Source organism: Haliotis asinina, chromosome 9 (genome assembly GCF_037392515.1).
Source record: "Haliotis asinina isolate JCU_RB_2024 chromosome 9, JCU_Hal_asi_v2, whole genome shotgun sequence".
NCBI classification, from domain to species: domain Eukaryota; kingdom Metazoa; phylum Mollusca; class Gastropoda; order Lepetellida; family Haliotidae; genus Haliotis; species Haliotis asinina.
This window is the reverse complement of record NC_090288.1, coordinates 7667195-7684884: the sequence shown is the minus strand read 5'-3', so window position 1 is coordinate 7684884 and position 17690 is coordinate 7667195. Positions and strand designations below refer to the sequence as shown.

Sequence of the window (17690 nt, the reverse complement as noted above, 5' to 3'; positions counted from 1 at the left end):
ACCATTGTCTCGCTTCGAACTAATCTCGGGACACACTAAACCATTAAGCCATTGCATAAACAGTGAATTCGCACCCTTCGCAGACCATGAGAATCGATGCGCGTTCAGTTTCAACCCTCTTGAAAACATTTAAGAGGTACCAGTCTTCATAATCAAAAAGCAAAGACCGTTGAATTGCAATGACAACTCTCTTACAAACCAAAATAAAAGCTATTTGCCCTTCTAGTTAACACCATTCTTGAAACGATTACCTTCTTAACTGGACAACCGGTGCCAGAGATATACGCAGTGTCGTATTTATAGTGACTCACCTCAACACATACCTCCGTGTTAGTTGGGTTGTCTGTAGTGGACAGATCGGTCAGCTGGACTTGATTCTTGGGACCAAGCTAGTTTCTCATCCTTGCTGTCGGAGATGACTGCGACACAAATCGTCCTTGCAGGGATCTACCTATGCGCAGTTGCTATTCACGTCACAGATGCTGCGACGTAAGTGTAAATAATATATATTCCATATTCCAGTCATATTGCGGCGTTCTGTAAATGATCGAGTCAGTCCAGTAATTAATGGTACCATCAATGGTGCGAGGACACGTGTCAACCAAGGCAGCGAGTCTGACCACAAGATCCCGTTAGTTTCTTCTTACTTGCCTGGACTTGAGTCCCTTTCCGGTTTTCATTTTAAATATGTCCGTTCTTGGAACCGACCGGTTTTGCCAATAGTGTTTTACAACATTACAACAATTTAAATGGAGTGCCTTGCTCATCAAAGGAGATCCCCCTGTGTAGATGTAGTTCAGATCCCCAGTGTAAGCATATCCTAATGTTAATTGTTAACATAAAACCTATTCTAATGTATCTTGGGGCATGTATACGGGTTTCAGACCCTAGCTCCGTGAACGGAAAAGTTAAAGTTGACATTTAGTTAATACATGAACCTTGGTTGGAATGGTAGAAGCGAGGAGTAGACATCCCAAAGGGGATCTGTTTAGTTTTACAGCTGATCAGAGAATGAGGTTCACAGGTAGTCATTGCATAAGTTATCGTTGGGATAGTACAATCTAGCAAGAAGTAGCTATAGACACCCCAAAGGTGTTTTGTGAAATGAAAGCATTTGCCTCATAGGTAACACAAGCTTTGGGTTTTTCGGGGATGTGATGTCGTTAACTGTTGGTCAATGAGCTATTGACAGATTTATCCAACTGAGCTGGAAATAAAACACATAATTACAACACCCATCCCACCATAATCCTGAGAGTTTCCACACAACGATTCCATCTGTACCATGCGTATGTGGACGTTGGTACTATAAATGCATACTTATTACAATGGACGGGTATTAATATTCAGATGTATTTGTACTTTTGGATTCCAGTTGCAGCTACAGGAATTCGCGTTCCACGAGCTATACAGTTGGGTGCAGCTGGAATGGATGGCAAAGGTGCACAAGATACAAGTGAGTGTCTCACTAAATTGCGTTTGGAACAAGATACAATAACAATATACGTGGGCATTCACTCATAGCCAGATACAAAAAAAATATTCCAATGGTCCATGTGTGACAGTTATTTGAAAAAACGTCTTTTTAATTTTTAATTTTTGATAGACGAGGGAGGAACACATTTAAATCTTTTGCTCTCAGAAATGCGGATTGGGAAGTTTAGCAGGTGTTAGTTTAGTGTCCTTTATCTTGTTTAATTTTTCGCAAAAATGGTGATGTCGGACACGTATATTTGGTGATTAATGTTAAATGTAATGAGGAGAGAGATGGTTGATACCGTAAGATTGATGTATCTCCTCTCGGGTGGTGATGGGACGGTATGTTTCTCCAATGTAGCTCTATCCACATTCACTGTTATTATAGAAATAACACATTTCGGTTGTCGTTCTTTTTCTATTTGGCGATTAGTGATTGTCGAGGCTGAAGGACATAGCGAAGGAGCTGATTTGATGTGATGGTGATATCTTGATGAGGGGTGGATCTGGTGTTCTGGAGGACAGTTCCAGCAATGATCCACACCAGAAAGCACCATATGAATACCACGACATTGTCTGTATGACAATGTTAATGATGACAGCATATGCATATTGAGTACTTGTACATGTTAAAAGTGATAACTTGGTGTATATATCGATGTTTTTCATGCCGTTCTTGTCTCTTGCAGAATATCGTATTTCACTGGAACATGCAGTAAGTACTGACAATTCCAACAAAACTATTACCGCTATACTGTGAATGTTAATCCACTAAGAGGTTGCGAGAGTCGAGTCAACCAAGGACTACGTAAGAAAGTGACTGAAGGTATTAGGAATGATCCACGGTGCAGGGGTAGATAATACAACAGTGTACCCACTCATTCTTCTTGAGCCCTTTTCCGTTTCGCATCCCTTGTGATGAAAGAATCGCGGCCACGCATGTCTTGCTTGACTGCGTTGAATATTCCATTACAAGCGATAACTATTTCAAATCACGAACTACGAAGGGCCGTTTAAACAATATCAATTCTCATTTAGTTATTACATTTTATAACAAAGAAATAGATGTGATAAATGATTTGTAACTAGGTAATATTTTATGACTGGAAGTGTAAATTAGTATCTCATACTGTTAGTGGCTTTATCCTTGAGGGGGTAAATTAGTATCCTCTCGAGAGGGTACGTAAGTCCCCAAACATTCAAAGTAGGAAAAAAGACAAGTAAGTAAATGAAATCATTATGTTTCATGGTTTTTAATCGTCGAATATGCATCCAGATTTGTCTATATCGCCAGCATCTAAGGGATGGTGTAAACCCAGCTAGGCCCCTGAGGTAAACGTATTGTAAGTCCCCATGGTCCCTGATATGGTAATCTGCCTTCAGTTGTTAGCAGTCTGTAGCCCGTTTTAATTTCACTTCATTTAGTCACGATATTGTCGGTATGACTATGAATCTCAACTCATTCTTGAACCCGTTCTTATGTGTTTTTGTTTGTGGTTTAACGCCGGACTTAGCAATAATGCAACTATATTTCGACGACCCCCTAATACTAGAGTTTGATAATGCGTTTATAAACAGCATGAGCATCAATCTCCGCAACTTGGACATGTGTCAACCAAGTGCGTGAGACTGACCACTAGATCCTGTTAGATGCCGCTTGCGAAAATCATATTAAGTTGATGATGACAGCCAACACGGAGCCTCACTTTCACCCTTTCGTCCTGGTGGTTTGGTAGACATGATAGTTTTATCAGAAGTCATGGCAACACACTTACATATGGACACCTTAGACACCTGTCCCGCACGATAAATATTTTGTCAAGATATGTATCGTGTCATATGTATTGATTCTGTAATTGTAGTAACTAATGTTTTGGGTTTTTATATTTCAGGTCATGGCGGATGGTCTGATTACTCAGCTTGGAAAAATACCTGGGGTTGCTCTAAAACCTGTGGTGGAGGAACCCAGGCTCAGCGAAGAACTCGCACCTGCACCAACCCTACTCCAACACCCGTTTACGGTAACAACTGTGTTGGTTCAGCGACCGAAACACGAAGTATACCGTGCAACATGGATCCTTGTCCAGGTGAGGTTGATTGTGTGATTTTTCTTGAGAGGAATTTAGACGTTGGTATTCTAATATAAGACAAAATTGTATGGATGTCAACTTCTTTTTTATTGTTTACACAATTCAGGAATAGCTCAGAAACGTTGTGTAAACAGTAAAGAAGAAGTTGACATCCATAACATTTTGTCTTATATGTGTGATTTTTGTTTGGGATTGGTTCAAGTGTTTTCTTCATTTCAGAGTTGCAATTTGGACACAGACGGTTATGCTAAGTTTGAAACCTGTTATGTTCATCGCATCTGTATTTATATTGCTTGTAGCGTCAGTACATAAGCGTACCCAGTTTTTTCTCAAAGCTTCACTTACTACCAAACTATAGCATTAACCATTAACAAGAAGAGTGTATCTTTAGGAACAGTTCTAATTTCCTATGCGTCATTCAAAATGTACAATATATCAACATCAGATAGGATCCACAATTCATTCGTAACTACTCGTTTCTTTCCGTCATCTACAAGAAGAGTAGCATTTGCAGAGTTCGCCATTATCTCCAAGAATTCGCGCGTACTGAACTGTTATATTTGCTAACGACATAAGAAATTTACTTAATGTGACTTTTGTACTTTATTATATATATATATATATATATATATATATATATATATATACACACACACACACACACACACACACACACACACACACACACACACACACACACACACACACACACACACACACACACACACACACACACACACATATATATATATGTGTATGTGTGTGTGTGTGTGTTTGTATGTGTGTGTGTGTTTGTGTGTGTGTATATATATATTATTTTGTTTGTTTGGTTGTGTTTTTGTGTGTGTAGTTACTACGACACGATTAGTTACGAATGTCCGTAATTACCTGGCAAAGCACATGCCATTGGATATTTTGGTCACAAAGCATGTAACAATGAACTCAGGAATCTAGACACATACTGCCACTGACGGGGTCTTAGCTGGATATATTACTTTCACACAGTGTAAAGACCGCGTCATGACCAGTGACAGTATGTACTTAGATGTCCGTTTTTGTGTACAAGCCCCAGTATATTTGGTAAGGTTGAAAAACTTCTATGAGAGTTTCAAGACTGGCATGACACGAAAACGAAATACTACCCTTACTACGTCGGTGGGTTTTTTGGCAATGTTTCTGGGTTTGTCAAACTTTCAAGATTTGTCTGCAACATCTGGGTTTTGTTTGTTTGTATGTTTGTTTGTTTATTATAACACTGCAGTATTCCAGCAAGCTTGCGGTGCTCTGTGAGTGAGTGAGTGAGTTAACGTCATTTTAGGGACCATGGTGACTCACAATATTATTGCTGCATTCATGGGCCCTGGCTGGATTCACATCAATCACTTATGCCGTTGGTGATTGTAGTCGAATTTAAACAAAAGTTAAAATTGCAAAAGCGCTACGTTCAAAATATTTGGTAAAATTAATTTACTTTGATTGTTTTTGGATTTATGCTCCGCAGTGATCTCTAAGACAATCCGGTGATTGACGCTGTGAGCGACCATCTACATAAATGAGTGACGCATCATAGTAGTGTTCGTGGTTTCACAGAAGTGATTGGATATCTTACTAGTTACAGCGTTCGTAACGCCAGATATGTTGGTCTCGATTTCCCGCATGGGTATGGCGGTGGGGTAGCCTAGTGGTTAAAGCGTTCGCTCGTCACACCAAAGACCCGGGTTCGATACCCAACATGGGTACAGTGTGTGAGGCCCATTTTCCGGTGTCCCCCGCCGTGATATTGCTGGAATTGCGTAAAACCAAACTCACTCACTCACTCCCGCATGGGTACAATGTGTGGAACTCTTTTCGGGTGTCTCCCGCCGTGATATTGCTGGAATACTGCTAAAGGCGGCGTAACACCATATTCACTCACTCGTGTTTTGAAACCTCTGACATAGGCGTCACTTAATCTGCAATGTTTTGACTGGAATCCTGAATCACAGGTCCATGGAATACTAGAAAGGACACTATCGCATTGGTGCCCTCGCCATAAAAACACCAAGTGGCAAATTAACCAATGTAACACGACAATGGTCCTTCTAGGATTCCACACTTTGCAGGACTGGATGTTGTTTAGATATTAATTGTCCCTTATCTCCACAGTCAACTATTATGACTAGAATACTGAATCACAGGACTATGAAATACTAAAAGGGACACTATCGCATTGGTGTCCTCGCCAAAACAAACAAGTGGCAAATTAACCAATGTAACACGACAATGGTCCCTCTAGGATTCCATACTTTGTAGGACTGGATGTTGTTTGGATATTAACTGTCCCTTATCTCCACAGTCAACGGTGGCTGGAGTGACTGGTCCAGTTGGGAAAACCAGGGGTCATGTTCAAGCACGTGCGGTACTGATGGAACTATTACTCAGAGGAGCACACGCACGTGCACAAACCCTAGTCCCGCTAATGGAGGATCTCAGTGTAGTGGAAATACATACAAGCTGCGTTCTGCCACCTGCAACAGAACCCCTTGTCCGAGTACGTATACACCCTTGTAACTTCACCACTGTTCACAAGGCTATACACTGGTCACTGCACTCTTCCTCTTCCTTTTAAACGAACTGTCAGAATTCACGTATGACGAGCAGTCTGTACAGTTAAACCACAATGAAATTGCCCCCTTAAATACCAAGTTTGTAGCTGGATATATGTAACTGCAAGTGTTGGATTTCAGACAGGACATGAGGTCGTTCATAAACGTATACTTTACACTCCAATAATATATAGTTTTATACTCTATGAACATTCCGTCATTAAATATTATACTCCATCAACATCCATCAATGTCTATTTTAGACTCCATCAAAATCCATTCTATACTCCATCATTATCTAATGTGTAGTCCACCGTTATAGATTTTATATTCCATCACTATGTTTTATTCTTTATGATTATCTGTTTACACTCCATCAATATATGTTTTATACTCCATCAATATCTGTGTGTACTCCATGCAAACTGGTCCTCGAAGGACAGTAGAACTAGATTTTCACATGTTATTTTCGAACACATGTGAGAAGAATGCATTACTAGGCAATAACATAACATAACATGGGTCATACATCGTCAGAACCATTCCAGGAACTGAGGGAACTATACGGTCTGAAATGTTCCCCATAGCGATCGGCACCATCCTCCAGCTGCTAGTAATGAATACAATTCAGCCATTCAGTTACAACACACGCTCCCAGAACTGTTTACCAATTATAAATACCAAATAACAGACGACATTGAGAAACAAAATACACCAAAAATGATGAGGTACAGCTGCTGGATTGTGTTCTGTGGGTGTGTCCATTGCAATGGCGAACTAGAATTGACACATTGGCCTTGGTCTCAAGCGGCCACCTTGTCTGTCATTGCAGGGCAAGAGCAGTTGCGAAGGATCAAAGTATCTTTATTGATATACGCTTTTAGTCAAGGTGAAGAAAATTCAGCTTTAGGATTTAATGCTTTCCTGAAGGTTCACTATATCGACTGAACATATGCTATCACCTTATTGATCGGGGTCCTTGTTAATATCCAATCCTTGCTGTTAAACGCTTGCGTTTAATGGGTGACGTTCTGGTTAAAAGATTAGCTCAACACTCTGAAAGTACGATTCAGTTAACAACAAGGTTACGATATGTTATGCACATTCCTGCTGTACTAGAACTGCACTTGACTACTTTCTTGAAATATCGCTGAAGATGACGTAGCTCCATCAGAATCTTTATTGATTCATGATTTATCACATTACAGTACAACCCGGACACCAGTACAGTACACCATAGCTTCACGTGTGCTTAAGAACACAAACGTTTTTCTTTTGAAATAACAATGTGAATTCTCTGCTTGGTAACAGCTGATGGTGGCTGGACCGCTTTCACTAGTTGGGAAAACGTGGGAAGTTGTTCAGCTACTTGTGGCGGAGGAGTGCAGAACCAGAGACAGAATCGCTCGTGTACAAACCCCGCACCTCAACATAATGGCGCTGCCTGTATCGGAAGCACGACCCGGACACGAACCATATCGTGCAATCCCCAGTCTTGCCCAGGTAAATCAACATACAGACATAACTGTTAACCCGAAAAACGTATTTGAACATAATTTCATTTCAGACTTCTTAGATGGTTCAGAACAAATATTGTCAGTCTCGCGGTTTAATATTCGCTGTAATGGGGCTTTGAAATGAATTTTAAGATATGATATGGTATGTTAAAATAAGATTCCACAGAAGTCAACATGTTTTAACAATGGTTAATTCTCAGGAATGTGTCAGGTTACTAGCTTCATTCTTGTGGATGTTGCCATATTTAGACATCTTTGGAGTCAAGTGTGGTCTGGCATCTTCCAGAACAACACAGATTAAACAAGCATGATATGGAAAATTGTGCAAGATTTGTCAAATTTCACATTGAGCTTTTTTTAAACTTCCTATTCGAAGGACGATATATTACGTTTGAAAGGTCATACCCCTTCAAAACGTGTTTATTGTTAGCAACATGCCACTTACACACGAGGGACGTGACATCACGTATTGATGGATGCAACGGTTGACATGAAACATGGATGACTGCATACATCAAAATCCACTGGAACTGACTTTTTCAAACTTCGTTATTCACTTTCATTAAAATATTTCAGACCCAAGAGAAAAAATCAGACCGTCTGTAGCCTAGAACCACTGAAAATGCAGGTTGTTTTTTTTTTTCTAAAACGAGAAACATCTGAGCATAAACAGCAGTGTGATAAATGTGACGATTTCTTTCAATCCAGTGACTTCACTATTATGGATTTAGCAGATTTATGTCATCACATTCACGCAGTGCACTCATCCCCTACATATCCCTCGATCACGGTTTTGTTTGTTTTTCGTTGTTATTGTTTTCAGCGACTATATGGATCGGGTGGTCAGGGTCACTTATTCGGCTGTCATCGTATCCCGTTTGCGTAGGTCGATGCACGTACTGTTGATCGCTGAATTGTCTGGTCCAGAGTCGATAATTTAGAAAACGCCTTCATGCGGCTGGAATATTGCTCCGTTAACAACAAACGTTGATATTTCGGTTTCTAGTTGACGGTGGTTGGTCCGTCTTTTCCGACTGGGTTGACCAGGGAGTCTGCAGTGCCGAATGTGGGGGAGGAGACCAGCGCCAGACACGCGAGCGCACGTGCAACGACCCGGCCCCGGCCTACGGAGGGGCAGAGTGTAGTGGTGACAGCACAGAGACACGGATCATCGACTGCAACACCCACAACTGTCCAGGTATGTTCCCGCGACGTCATAAACCACATGCAGTAATATACTGAACAGCAAAAGAAACGCATCACTGGCATTTTGTCAGGTGTTTAAATGGAAGACATAAACATTTACGCTGTTTCTTATGCGATCGTATTCTTTCGAAAATTGTGTTTCTTTTGCTGTTCAGTATATTTTAGTTACAGCATGGTCTGTTTTTAACCGAAACGTAACCAAGGGCACAAGATCGAGTGTGTTGAATTATCCATGAACCAGTTTGGGAAAATATCACCCATGAAACTGACTGGGTTCCTGCTTGCCTTGCCGCACTACAGTTAGATGAAGGTGCCTTTGTACCATGCGTTCCTAGTGTAAGGTGACCTAACCCATGTAACTTAACATAGACTTAAGTTAGTGTTAGCGCTGAGGTTGTTTAGTACAACGCGGCCCAGGCCATTGAAGTACTGCTTTCTTCGAGGCTCAATGTGACCACCAACATGTCGAGTCGTCTTGATCAACGGGAACATGTTTAATTTGTTTCAAGGCTTTTTGTACTTTGAGGACAGTTGAATCGATTAAAGAGAACTGATTAAAGCGTTTTCTCGATCCGTGCATTTGAAGCCCATGTTTATATTTTAAGTTGCTAAAAGCAGCGTAAAACAATACACATTCATGGGTTGTAAGTGGGAAGTCACATTATCACAGTTACAGTTTTTCGCTGCTGTGGAAGGTCCCGGGTAGAATAGGCCTTCAGAAACCCATGCTTGCCACAAAAGGCGACTATGCTTGTCGTAAGAGGCACCTAACGGGATTGGGTGGTCAGACTCGCTGACGTGGTTGACACATGTCATCGGTTTCCAATTGTTGATCACTGGATTGTCTGGTCCAGACTCGATTATTTACAAACCACCTCCATATGGGTGGAATATTTTTGAGTGTGGAGTAAAACTAAACTCACTCACTCGCTGCTGGGTTGTTTGTTGGAGGACCAGTGAAGATACGGCTTAGATCTCATCTTCAGTAACCACACCTGTCGTAAGAGGCGACTAAAGGGATCTGGTGGTCAGGCTCGGTGACTCGGTTGTCATCGTATCCCAGATGTGTGGATCGATGCAAATGCTGATCACTGGATTGTCTGGTCCAGACCTGATTATTTATAGACCGCCGCCATATAGCTGGAGGAATGCTGACTGCGACGTAAAACTAAACTCACTGTTTCTTGACGTGTGACTATCATATGGATATATACATTTCCAGTTGACGGTGGCTGGACCGACTTTTCCGACTGGATTGACGAGGGGTTCTGCAGTGCCGAATGTGGAGGAGGAGAACAGAGCCAGACACGCGAGCGCACGTGCAGCAACCCCACCCCGGCCTACGGAGGAGCAGAATGCAGTGGTAACAGCACAGAGACACGGACCATCGACTGCAACACCCACAACTGTCCAGGTACGTTCCAGTGACGTCATACCCCCACACAAAGACGACATGGCGTTATTCCGCACTGACGTAAAGAGAACAGTGTGCGAAATAGCCACTGGTCCGCGGGACCGTGGCTAGCAAAAATCCAGTCGGGATAGCAAATTTATACCCTGGACCGAATGGAGAGTGAATTTTCGTGGGGTCATTTATTGAAGTTTGTCACCCTCTCCGACCTGTTAAGTTATGATAATACAAGAGTATGGTCTGATAAATGAAGCTACTTTACCTTTCTGTAACGTGAATAGTTTCAGCATTAAACGTTTGGACTAGTAAATTATTATGTGGGCTAGCAACTTTCAGGGACATCTAGCCTCACAGGCAAGTAATATTTGGAAACATTGGAAGAGAAAAGTATTTCTTTCTGGATACACATTATCGAGAACAAAACAATGAAAGACGGGCTATCATGGTAGATCATACCTGGGACCATGGGGACATTCAGCAGGTTGCCAACAGTCATGAAAGGGAGCTGGGTGTCTGCTGTGCCACAATGCACGGTCAAAATATTTACTCGAAATATATTTTCAGGAAAATAGGGTCCTAGTAACCTGATCTTTCTGTTTGGTCAGAAAGTATATGATAACACATTTTTCAAAGACAGACTGTTTCTTATGAACATGTGGCCACCATAGATCATTAATTGTGACAATCATCTTGCATCCAGCAGTTGTTGGTGTTTGTTACCAGTCGGTTTCTTTGTTCCTTTTGATTTTAAGTGAAATTCGTATACATGCAATTTCTCGTCATACATCGACAATCTTTCAAAAACAATAACTGTACAAACAACTATGGCCATAAGGATGTGCAAGTGATAATGCACTCTCAAAACATTATTATGATTATTATCAACATTGATTGACTCTGATATATATCCCGTTTTTCAATCGTAAATTAAAAATGACGTTCCCCTACCGTTTTGGAAGAGTACATTAAACTGATACATTGTTGGAGACACCAAGTATCATGACCTTCATCTAATCGTTAGAATATCTCAAAAATGACTAAATAGTTTCTAACGATTTTAGTGTGAATGAGTGAGTTTATACGTGGCAACAACAATATTACAGCCATATGGCGATGAAAACATGGTGATCTACCTCAAATATCCGCCGACAAAGCACAGTAAAAGTAACTATATAAAACATACACACACACATACACACACACACACACACACACACACATATATATATATATATATATATACACACACACACATGTATATGTGTGTGTGTGTGTGTGTGTATATATGTAACTATATGTAACTATGTAACTAGAAAAGATGACACACTATAAAAACAGCCTATAGATGGCCAACAACTGTAACGATTTTAGTGCTCTGTGATCAGTACAAAGATGATACAAATTACCTTTTCTATGAAATACTACTTAGGCATTAATAAACAAGATAGTTTTCGGCCAAAACACAGGCCAGTAATAATATGGACTTCATTTAGCATCTGGACTAGCGAGTAAATATTTAGTTTATCGCCGCTGTGACAAATATATTGTTTGTGATTCCTGTTTTTATGTTTGCTGGGCAGTCCACGGTGGGTGGTCCGATTGGACAGAGTTTGCAGACGAGGGAGAGTGTTCTGTGTCTTGTGGAGGTGGTGACCAACAGCAGAAGCGGGACAGGCAGTGTAACAACCCCACCCCAGAACATGGGGGTCTGGACTGTGAGGGGGACAGCACCGAAACCAAATCGGTACCCTGCAATACGCACGAATGCCCAGGTAAGGACGTGAGTGAGTGAGTGAGTGAGTGTTACGATGCTACACCACATCTACAGTATTGCAACCATGTCGTGAAGAGAACAAGTTAGTTATGATCAAATGAATCGACGAAGGCCTGTCGACCCATAAGGACATCTGCCCCATTACACTGTATCCTGAATAATGAAAGACTACATCTCTTTGCACTCGGACTTACGTATTATATCATGAAGTGTCGTATGAAATTAGAACGTTTAGTTACGTTTGCCGAAGACGATTATATGAAACTGTCATCTTTTTCTATTAAATGCCTCAAAGTATTGTTTAATACAGGTTCACAATGACTGAACTGAAATTAAATAAAAATTTAAGACTTCGACTGGTCACCACTCGATAATGCACGATTCCCGTGATCGTCACGTGAGTAGTTTCTCTTTCCGACTTTGACATTCACAAATAGCCATATACCTTATCTCCTAGAGATCGTTTTCTTAAGAATCTCCAAAATAGAATTTTGAAGAATTGCTGACAATACTATTGTGTACGGTTAACTGTTTCAATATCAACTGTTTTAGTTCATGGTGGCTGGTCAGAGTGGTCCAACTGGACTTACGAAGATGAGTGCCCTGTGACCTGTGGCGGAAGTCCCGTCATGGAGTCGAGATTAAGGTCTTGTGATGCACCAGCACCTGCTCACGGGGGAGACGACTGCGAGGGTTCTCCCACGGAAAACAGGACAGGCCTTTGTAACGACAACCCATGCCCAGGTTAGATTGATCAACACATTTATAATCCTTGGCGAAAATGCACTCTTAAAGGTGTCAAAAAAGTATTTATACAATCCGGAGAAACGTTTGCTAAAGGCAGTGCTTTTAGACATATTCCAGCAATATTACTGAGGGGGACATTTAGCATAAATCTTATGTCAGACTGAAATACACCATGATATATATATTTTAATGTTTCAAATGGTTTGGTTGGTTTGGTTTGGTTGTTTAACTCCGCAATCAGCAATATTCAAGCTATCAGGGGGCTGTATCTAAATACACGAACCTGGACCAGACAATCCAGTGAACAGTACGAACATGAACCTACACAAAGGGGATACGATGACATGTCAACAACGTCATCGAGCTTGACCATCAGATCCCGGCACACGGAAGCTTAGGTTGCGGAAGATCAGTTCTAACAGGGATCTTCACGGGCATGTTTTAAATGGACCAATGCCCTTGTAGCGTTTTGAAGTATTTTATGATACGTCCTCAACCCTGATATATCTGTATTCATTCACAGATTAAGAATAATATGTGTAAATGGTTCGATAGCTATTCACACCATGCATTATATGATCCCCTCGTTCATGTGCTTCGAACTGAATTATGAGATCTTTACAACATTTTGAAAATTATAGCGATTTTGGGTGAGTGAGTGAGTGAGTTTAGTTTTACGCCGCACTCAGCAATATTCCAGCTATATGGCGGCGGTCTGTAAATAATCGAGTCTAGACCAGACAATCCAGTGATCAACAACATGAGCATCGATCTGCGCAATTGGGAACCGATGACATGCGTCAACCAAGTCAGCGAGCCTGACCACCCGATCCCGTTAGTCGCCTCTTACGACAAGCTGAGTCGCCTTTCATGGCAAGCATGGGTTGCTGAAGGCCTATTCTACCCCGGGACCTTCACGGGTCTGCGATTTTGGGAATGCACAGATCACTGAGTGCGTTCGTTCATCGATGATGGGCGAATTTAGTCCTGTTATTGATACCACTGTACATGGTGGCTTTGAAATGGAAAAATGGGACAGATCGTTTGGCTGAGTGGACTAACAGTAGCTGCAATACTTTCAAACATAAAGGAGTGAGGTATAGTCATATTGTCAGTGTATCAGGCATGTAGCGATTATAACATTCTTGACCCATAAACCCAGAAGATGGAAACATGTCGACGAAAGGCAGTAAAGGCAACTAAAATATGACACAGGGAGTGAGTTTCACGCCACTTTAGCAATGTTTCAGCACTGTCACGGCGGGAGACACCAGACATTGGCTTCACATACTGTACACATGTGGGAATCTAAGTCGGGATGAACTACGCATTGAGCTTCCTCACCGCCCCAGCTGAGTAAAAGATGTAAAACTGCCATGTACATCTAGCACTGTAGAAAATACAATACACACAATATAGATCGCCAGATAACTGAGGACACATGTATACTTAATTGTAGTGAATGGAGGATGGGGCGACTGGTCAGAATGGTCACAGGACGGCGAATGCTCTGTTTCTTGCGGTGGTGGCACCGTCAATGAACGTCACACCCGACAATGTGACAACCCTGCTCCTGCTCATGGCGGGGAGGAATGTGTCGGCGATGACGTGAACACAAGAGACGCCGAATGCAACACCCATGAGTGTCCAGGTATGAACATGTGTGCGTCAATCCCCCTCTAGACATCGGTACGACTGAAATAGACTAAAGTCATAGACTAACATTTGGCGTCATGCGAGTAACATAGCAATTTTTAATGTTCTGAATAGTTCAGCAACCTCCAGTACCAGGCGGTCATCATTTAGGCAGGACCTGTACCTATTACTAGATGTCAGGCACTCATGTCACAGTACCACACGTGAGCAGAACGAAAGATAACCTCTGTAGCGTATCCGGCGGTGTACATTTTTAAAACCACGTTCAGTCATTTAACGGCAAAAACAAAACATTGCACTAAATAGAGTTCTTCACTGGGTAAAGTAACAAAGATGTCCTTTTGCCATAAAATATGTCGGTGAAGGCTAGTTCTGACCCGGATCTTCACAGAGTTTCAGAACAAGGATGACCTCTTGCCACAAGCATATGTTGCTGAAGACTAGTTCTGACCCGTATCTTCACGTGGTATTGTGACAAGGGAGTTGACAGGAGAATGAAAGCAAAGTAATACTATATTAAAGTGGGGTATGCCTCACCAGCTGCCATCATACTGCTCACAATAGGGACTTAAAAGGACTTAAGCAAAACTGGAGCAACGCGAAGTTTACAAGGGAAGATGAAAAGTACTTTAACTGTAATGGGACATACGTACCTTTAAGTTACCACCATAACGTAAAAGTCAGTTATATGCTCTTTCATCTATTGTATAAAAATAGTTCAACCTTAATGTGTCTTTTAGTTGACGGTGGATGGTCCGACTGGTCTGACTGGAGACTTGATGGGAAGTACACAGTGACTGGGAACACTGGCACAGCGAATATGGTCCACGACAGAACCTGCACCAACCCTGCCCCAGCCTTCAACGGCAAGGAGTGTGAGGGACCGAGCAAGGAGCATACCCAGGCCTCCTGTCCGGTGACGCAGTGCCAGGGTGAGTGACCGAATGTTGTTTTGTGCCGCCAGTATTTAGCTGCGCTGCAGAGTTGTAGCAAGTAAGTGCCTGAGGTTTCTCTTATGTCACCACATCAGAGCACAAGCTGCAAATATGTAACATGGGTACCATTTATGAGACAAGACACAAGACAGAAGCGACAAGGATAGGTTGAATATCACTACCTTGAATGAGAAGCTGCCTAATTCTGCACTAGTTAAGCAGCTGCTTGCAGAGAGAGCATGTTATTGAAGTTTAATCATTTCTCAAATATACTGAATGTTAAGATGTTTGATGCTGCGGCTCTCAGTCATTGTGCTATCATTTGTTCAAACTACACGAGATTATATATACGTAACCACGCAGGCGTGTTTTCATTTGAACGTAAATTGTTTGGACGACATTAGAATCTATGTCGAAATGTTGCAATTAAGATATAATCTTGATGGGAACAAATAACTCCATTTAAATTGACGAGGCTTTCCATTGAATTGGGAGATTCAGACCCCTGTGAAAATATAATCATCATTTTGGACGGTAAGGGTTTCAAGCAATATTAGCGGGTGAGTGAGTGAGTTAATATTTAGCGACACATGGGTAAAATTTCAGACATATACTCTCGTGACAAGAAGGACAATGATACGGTGGGGCATTGAGAAAAGCTTTGAAAGACTGTACAGCGGTAATTAACATCTATATTTCCACACAGGCATCTGTGACGACAGTTCTACAACCTACGCCTTCCCTGGAGAATACACAGCCTACTACGGCTGTAAGGAAGGACAGATGACCAAGAAGACGTGTTCCTCCAGAGACTACTACAACACTGACGATAGAAGCTGTGTCAAAATTTGTGAGCCGACTGGCCTCTCGAAGAAGATCCACCCTGGACGCAAATGCAACAAGTTCATTTTCTGTGTGTTTGGCAGTCCCTGGGAGATGCCGTGCTTCGGTCAGGACGCTGTTTGCCCTAGCGACTGCGTTCAGTAATATTTAATCAGTAATTTTTTTTTAAAATTACCCAAATCATAATCTAGTTGTAGTAAACACAGTACTGCTGTACACAAAGCATCATTAACATCAGATTATTGGACCTATTTTAATCCTTTTTTCTGTTGTAAAGGACCGGCGAGGATAGCCAAGTGGTCAAAGCGTTCGCTCGTCACGCTGAAGACCCGGGTTCGATTTCCCCACATGGGTACAATATGTGAAGCCGATTTCTAGTGTCCCCGTGGTACCGTGATATTGCTGGAATATTGCTGAAAGCGGTATGATACTAAACCCACTGACTCCTTTCAGTCGTACAAGCGCAGTATTGCAATGTTGATCATTATCAATTAGACATTATTATATGGAAAAGGTAAGCCAATCGAGATCGGAATTAATACACTCATGTTCATGATTTTGTTGTTGAAAGCCAACGGGATAGCTCTAGTCCAATTACTCACTGATATGTGATTCAAAAAATGGGACTGAGTACGTCTTCACTGTTTGTTTCACTAGATTGATCATTAAATTTTCTTCACTACCAATGATCACATTGTTGTTTTGATAATGAGAGGGTGTTGTGATATTGACTTTGACTTGAACAAATTTCCGTACTAATGAAATACTGTGACTATATCTGTACTGATGAAATACTATGACTATGCAATTTCTCACATGACAACTATTTTAATTAGAAAGATGTGATTTGTCGCTGGAAAATAACATCTAGACAGTATATGATATTTTTCTGTGGGCCAGACTGTTCAGCACTGCTAACATTATACAACGTTCAATTCAGCACATCTTTCTCGGCCAGTTGGTACCAACGCATTCTTTATGAAATATCTGTGTTACCAGCAAGATTAGATATCTTTTCTCAAAATTGTTCAACTTTTGCCAATACCCAAGAACATATTGTCGTAACTGCGTATGGGGTGGCTGTTTACTGAACAGTTACATGTTTGTAAAGGGCCCGGACATGGGTAGTGGCACTTCGCGAGACGTCACGTCATTTTGTACCGATATCGGTGAGAAACAACGTTTCATACCTTTTCGGGCGATCTCATGGTTGTCAGCTGACAGAACTGAACAGATAATGCTTACAGAAATAACATATATCCTATCTAACTACCCCCAAATTATCCCCTGAATAATCATCAGCCCCACTCCCCGAAGCCATAAATTATAAACGGTTACTTATTGGTTTGTTACCTAATACTATTTCCAAAATGTTTCAATGGCGTACCTTACATACCAACATTTTATTATTTTCACTGTTTTATATACGTCTGTCTCTCTGCGTGTGTGG

General features: G+C 41.4%; 1 protein-coding gene across 1 annotated transcript; it reads left to right on the top strand.

Moving 5' to 3' along the window:
- Positions 1-293: 293 nt before the first annotated feature.
- LOC137296539 (coadhesin-like) lies at positions 294-16922 on the top strand. The gene is made up of 13 exons (XM_067828345.1): positions 294-489; positions 1376-1456; positions 2166-2191; positions 3369-3563; positions 5902-6096; positions 7463-7654; positions 8675-8866; positions 10097-10288; positions 11866-12057; positions 12612-12803; positions 14266-14457; positions 15203-15394; positions 16104-16922. Exons 1-13 carry the CDS (start codon positions 416-418, stop codon positions 16382-16384), a joined length of 2196 nt encoding a protein of 731 aa, XP_067684446.1. The 5' UTR covers positions 294-415; the 3' UTR covers positions 16385-16922.
- Positions 16923-17690: the final 768 nt, after the last annotated feature.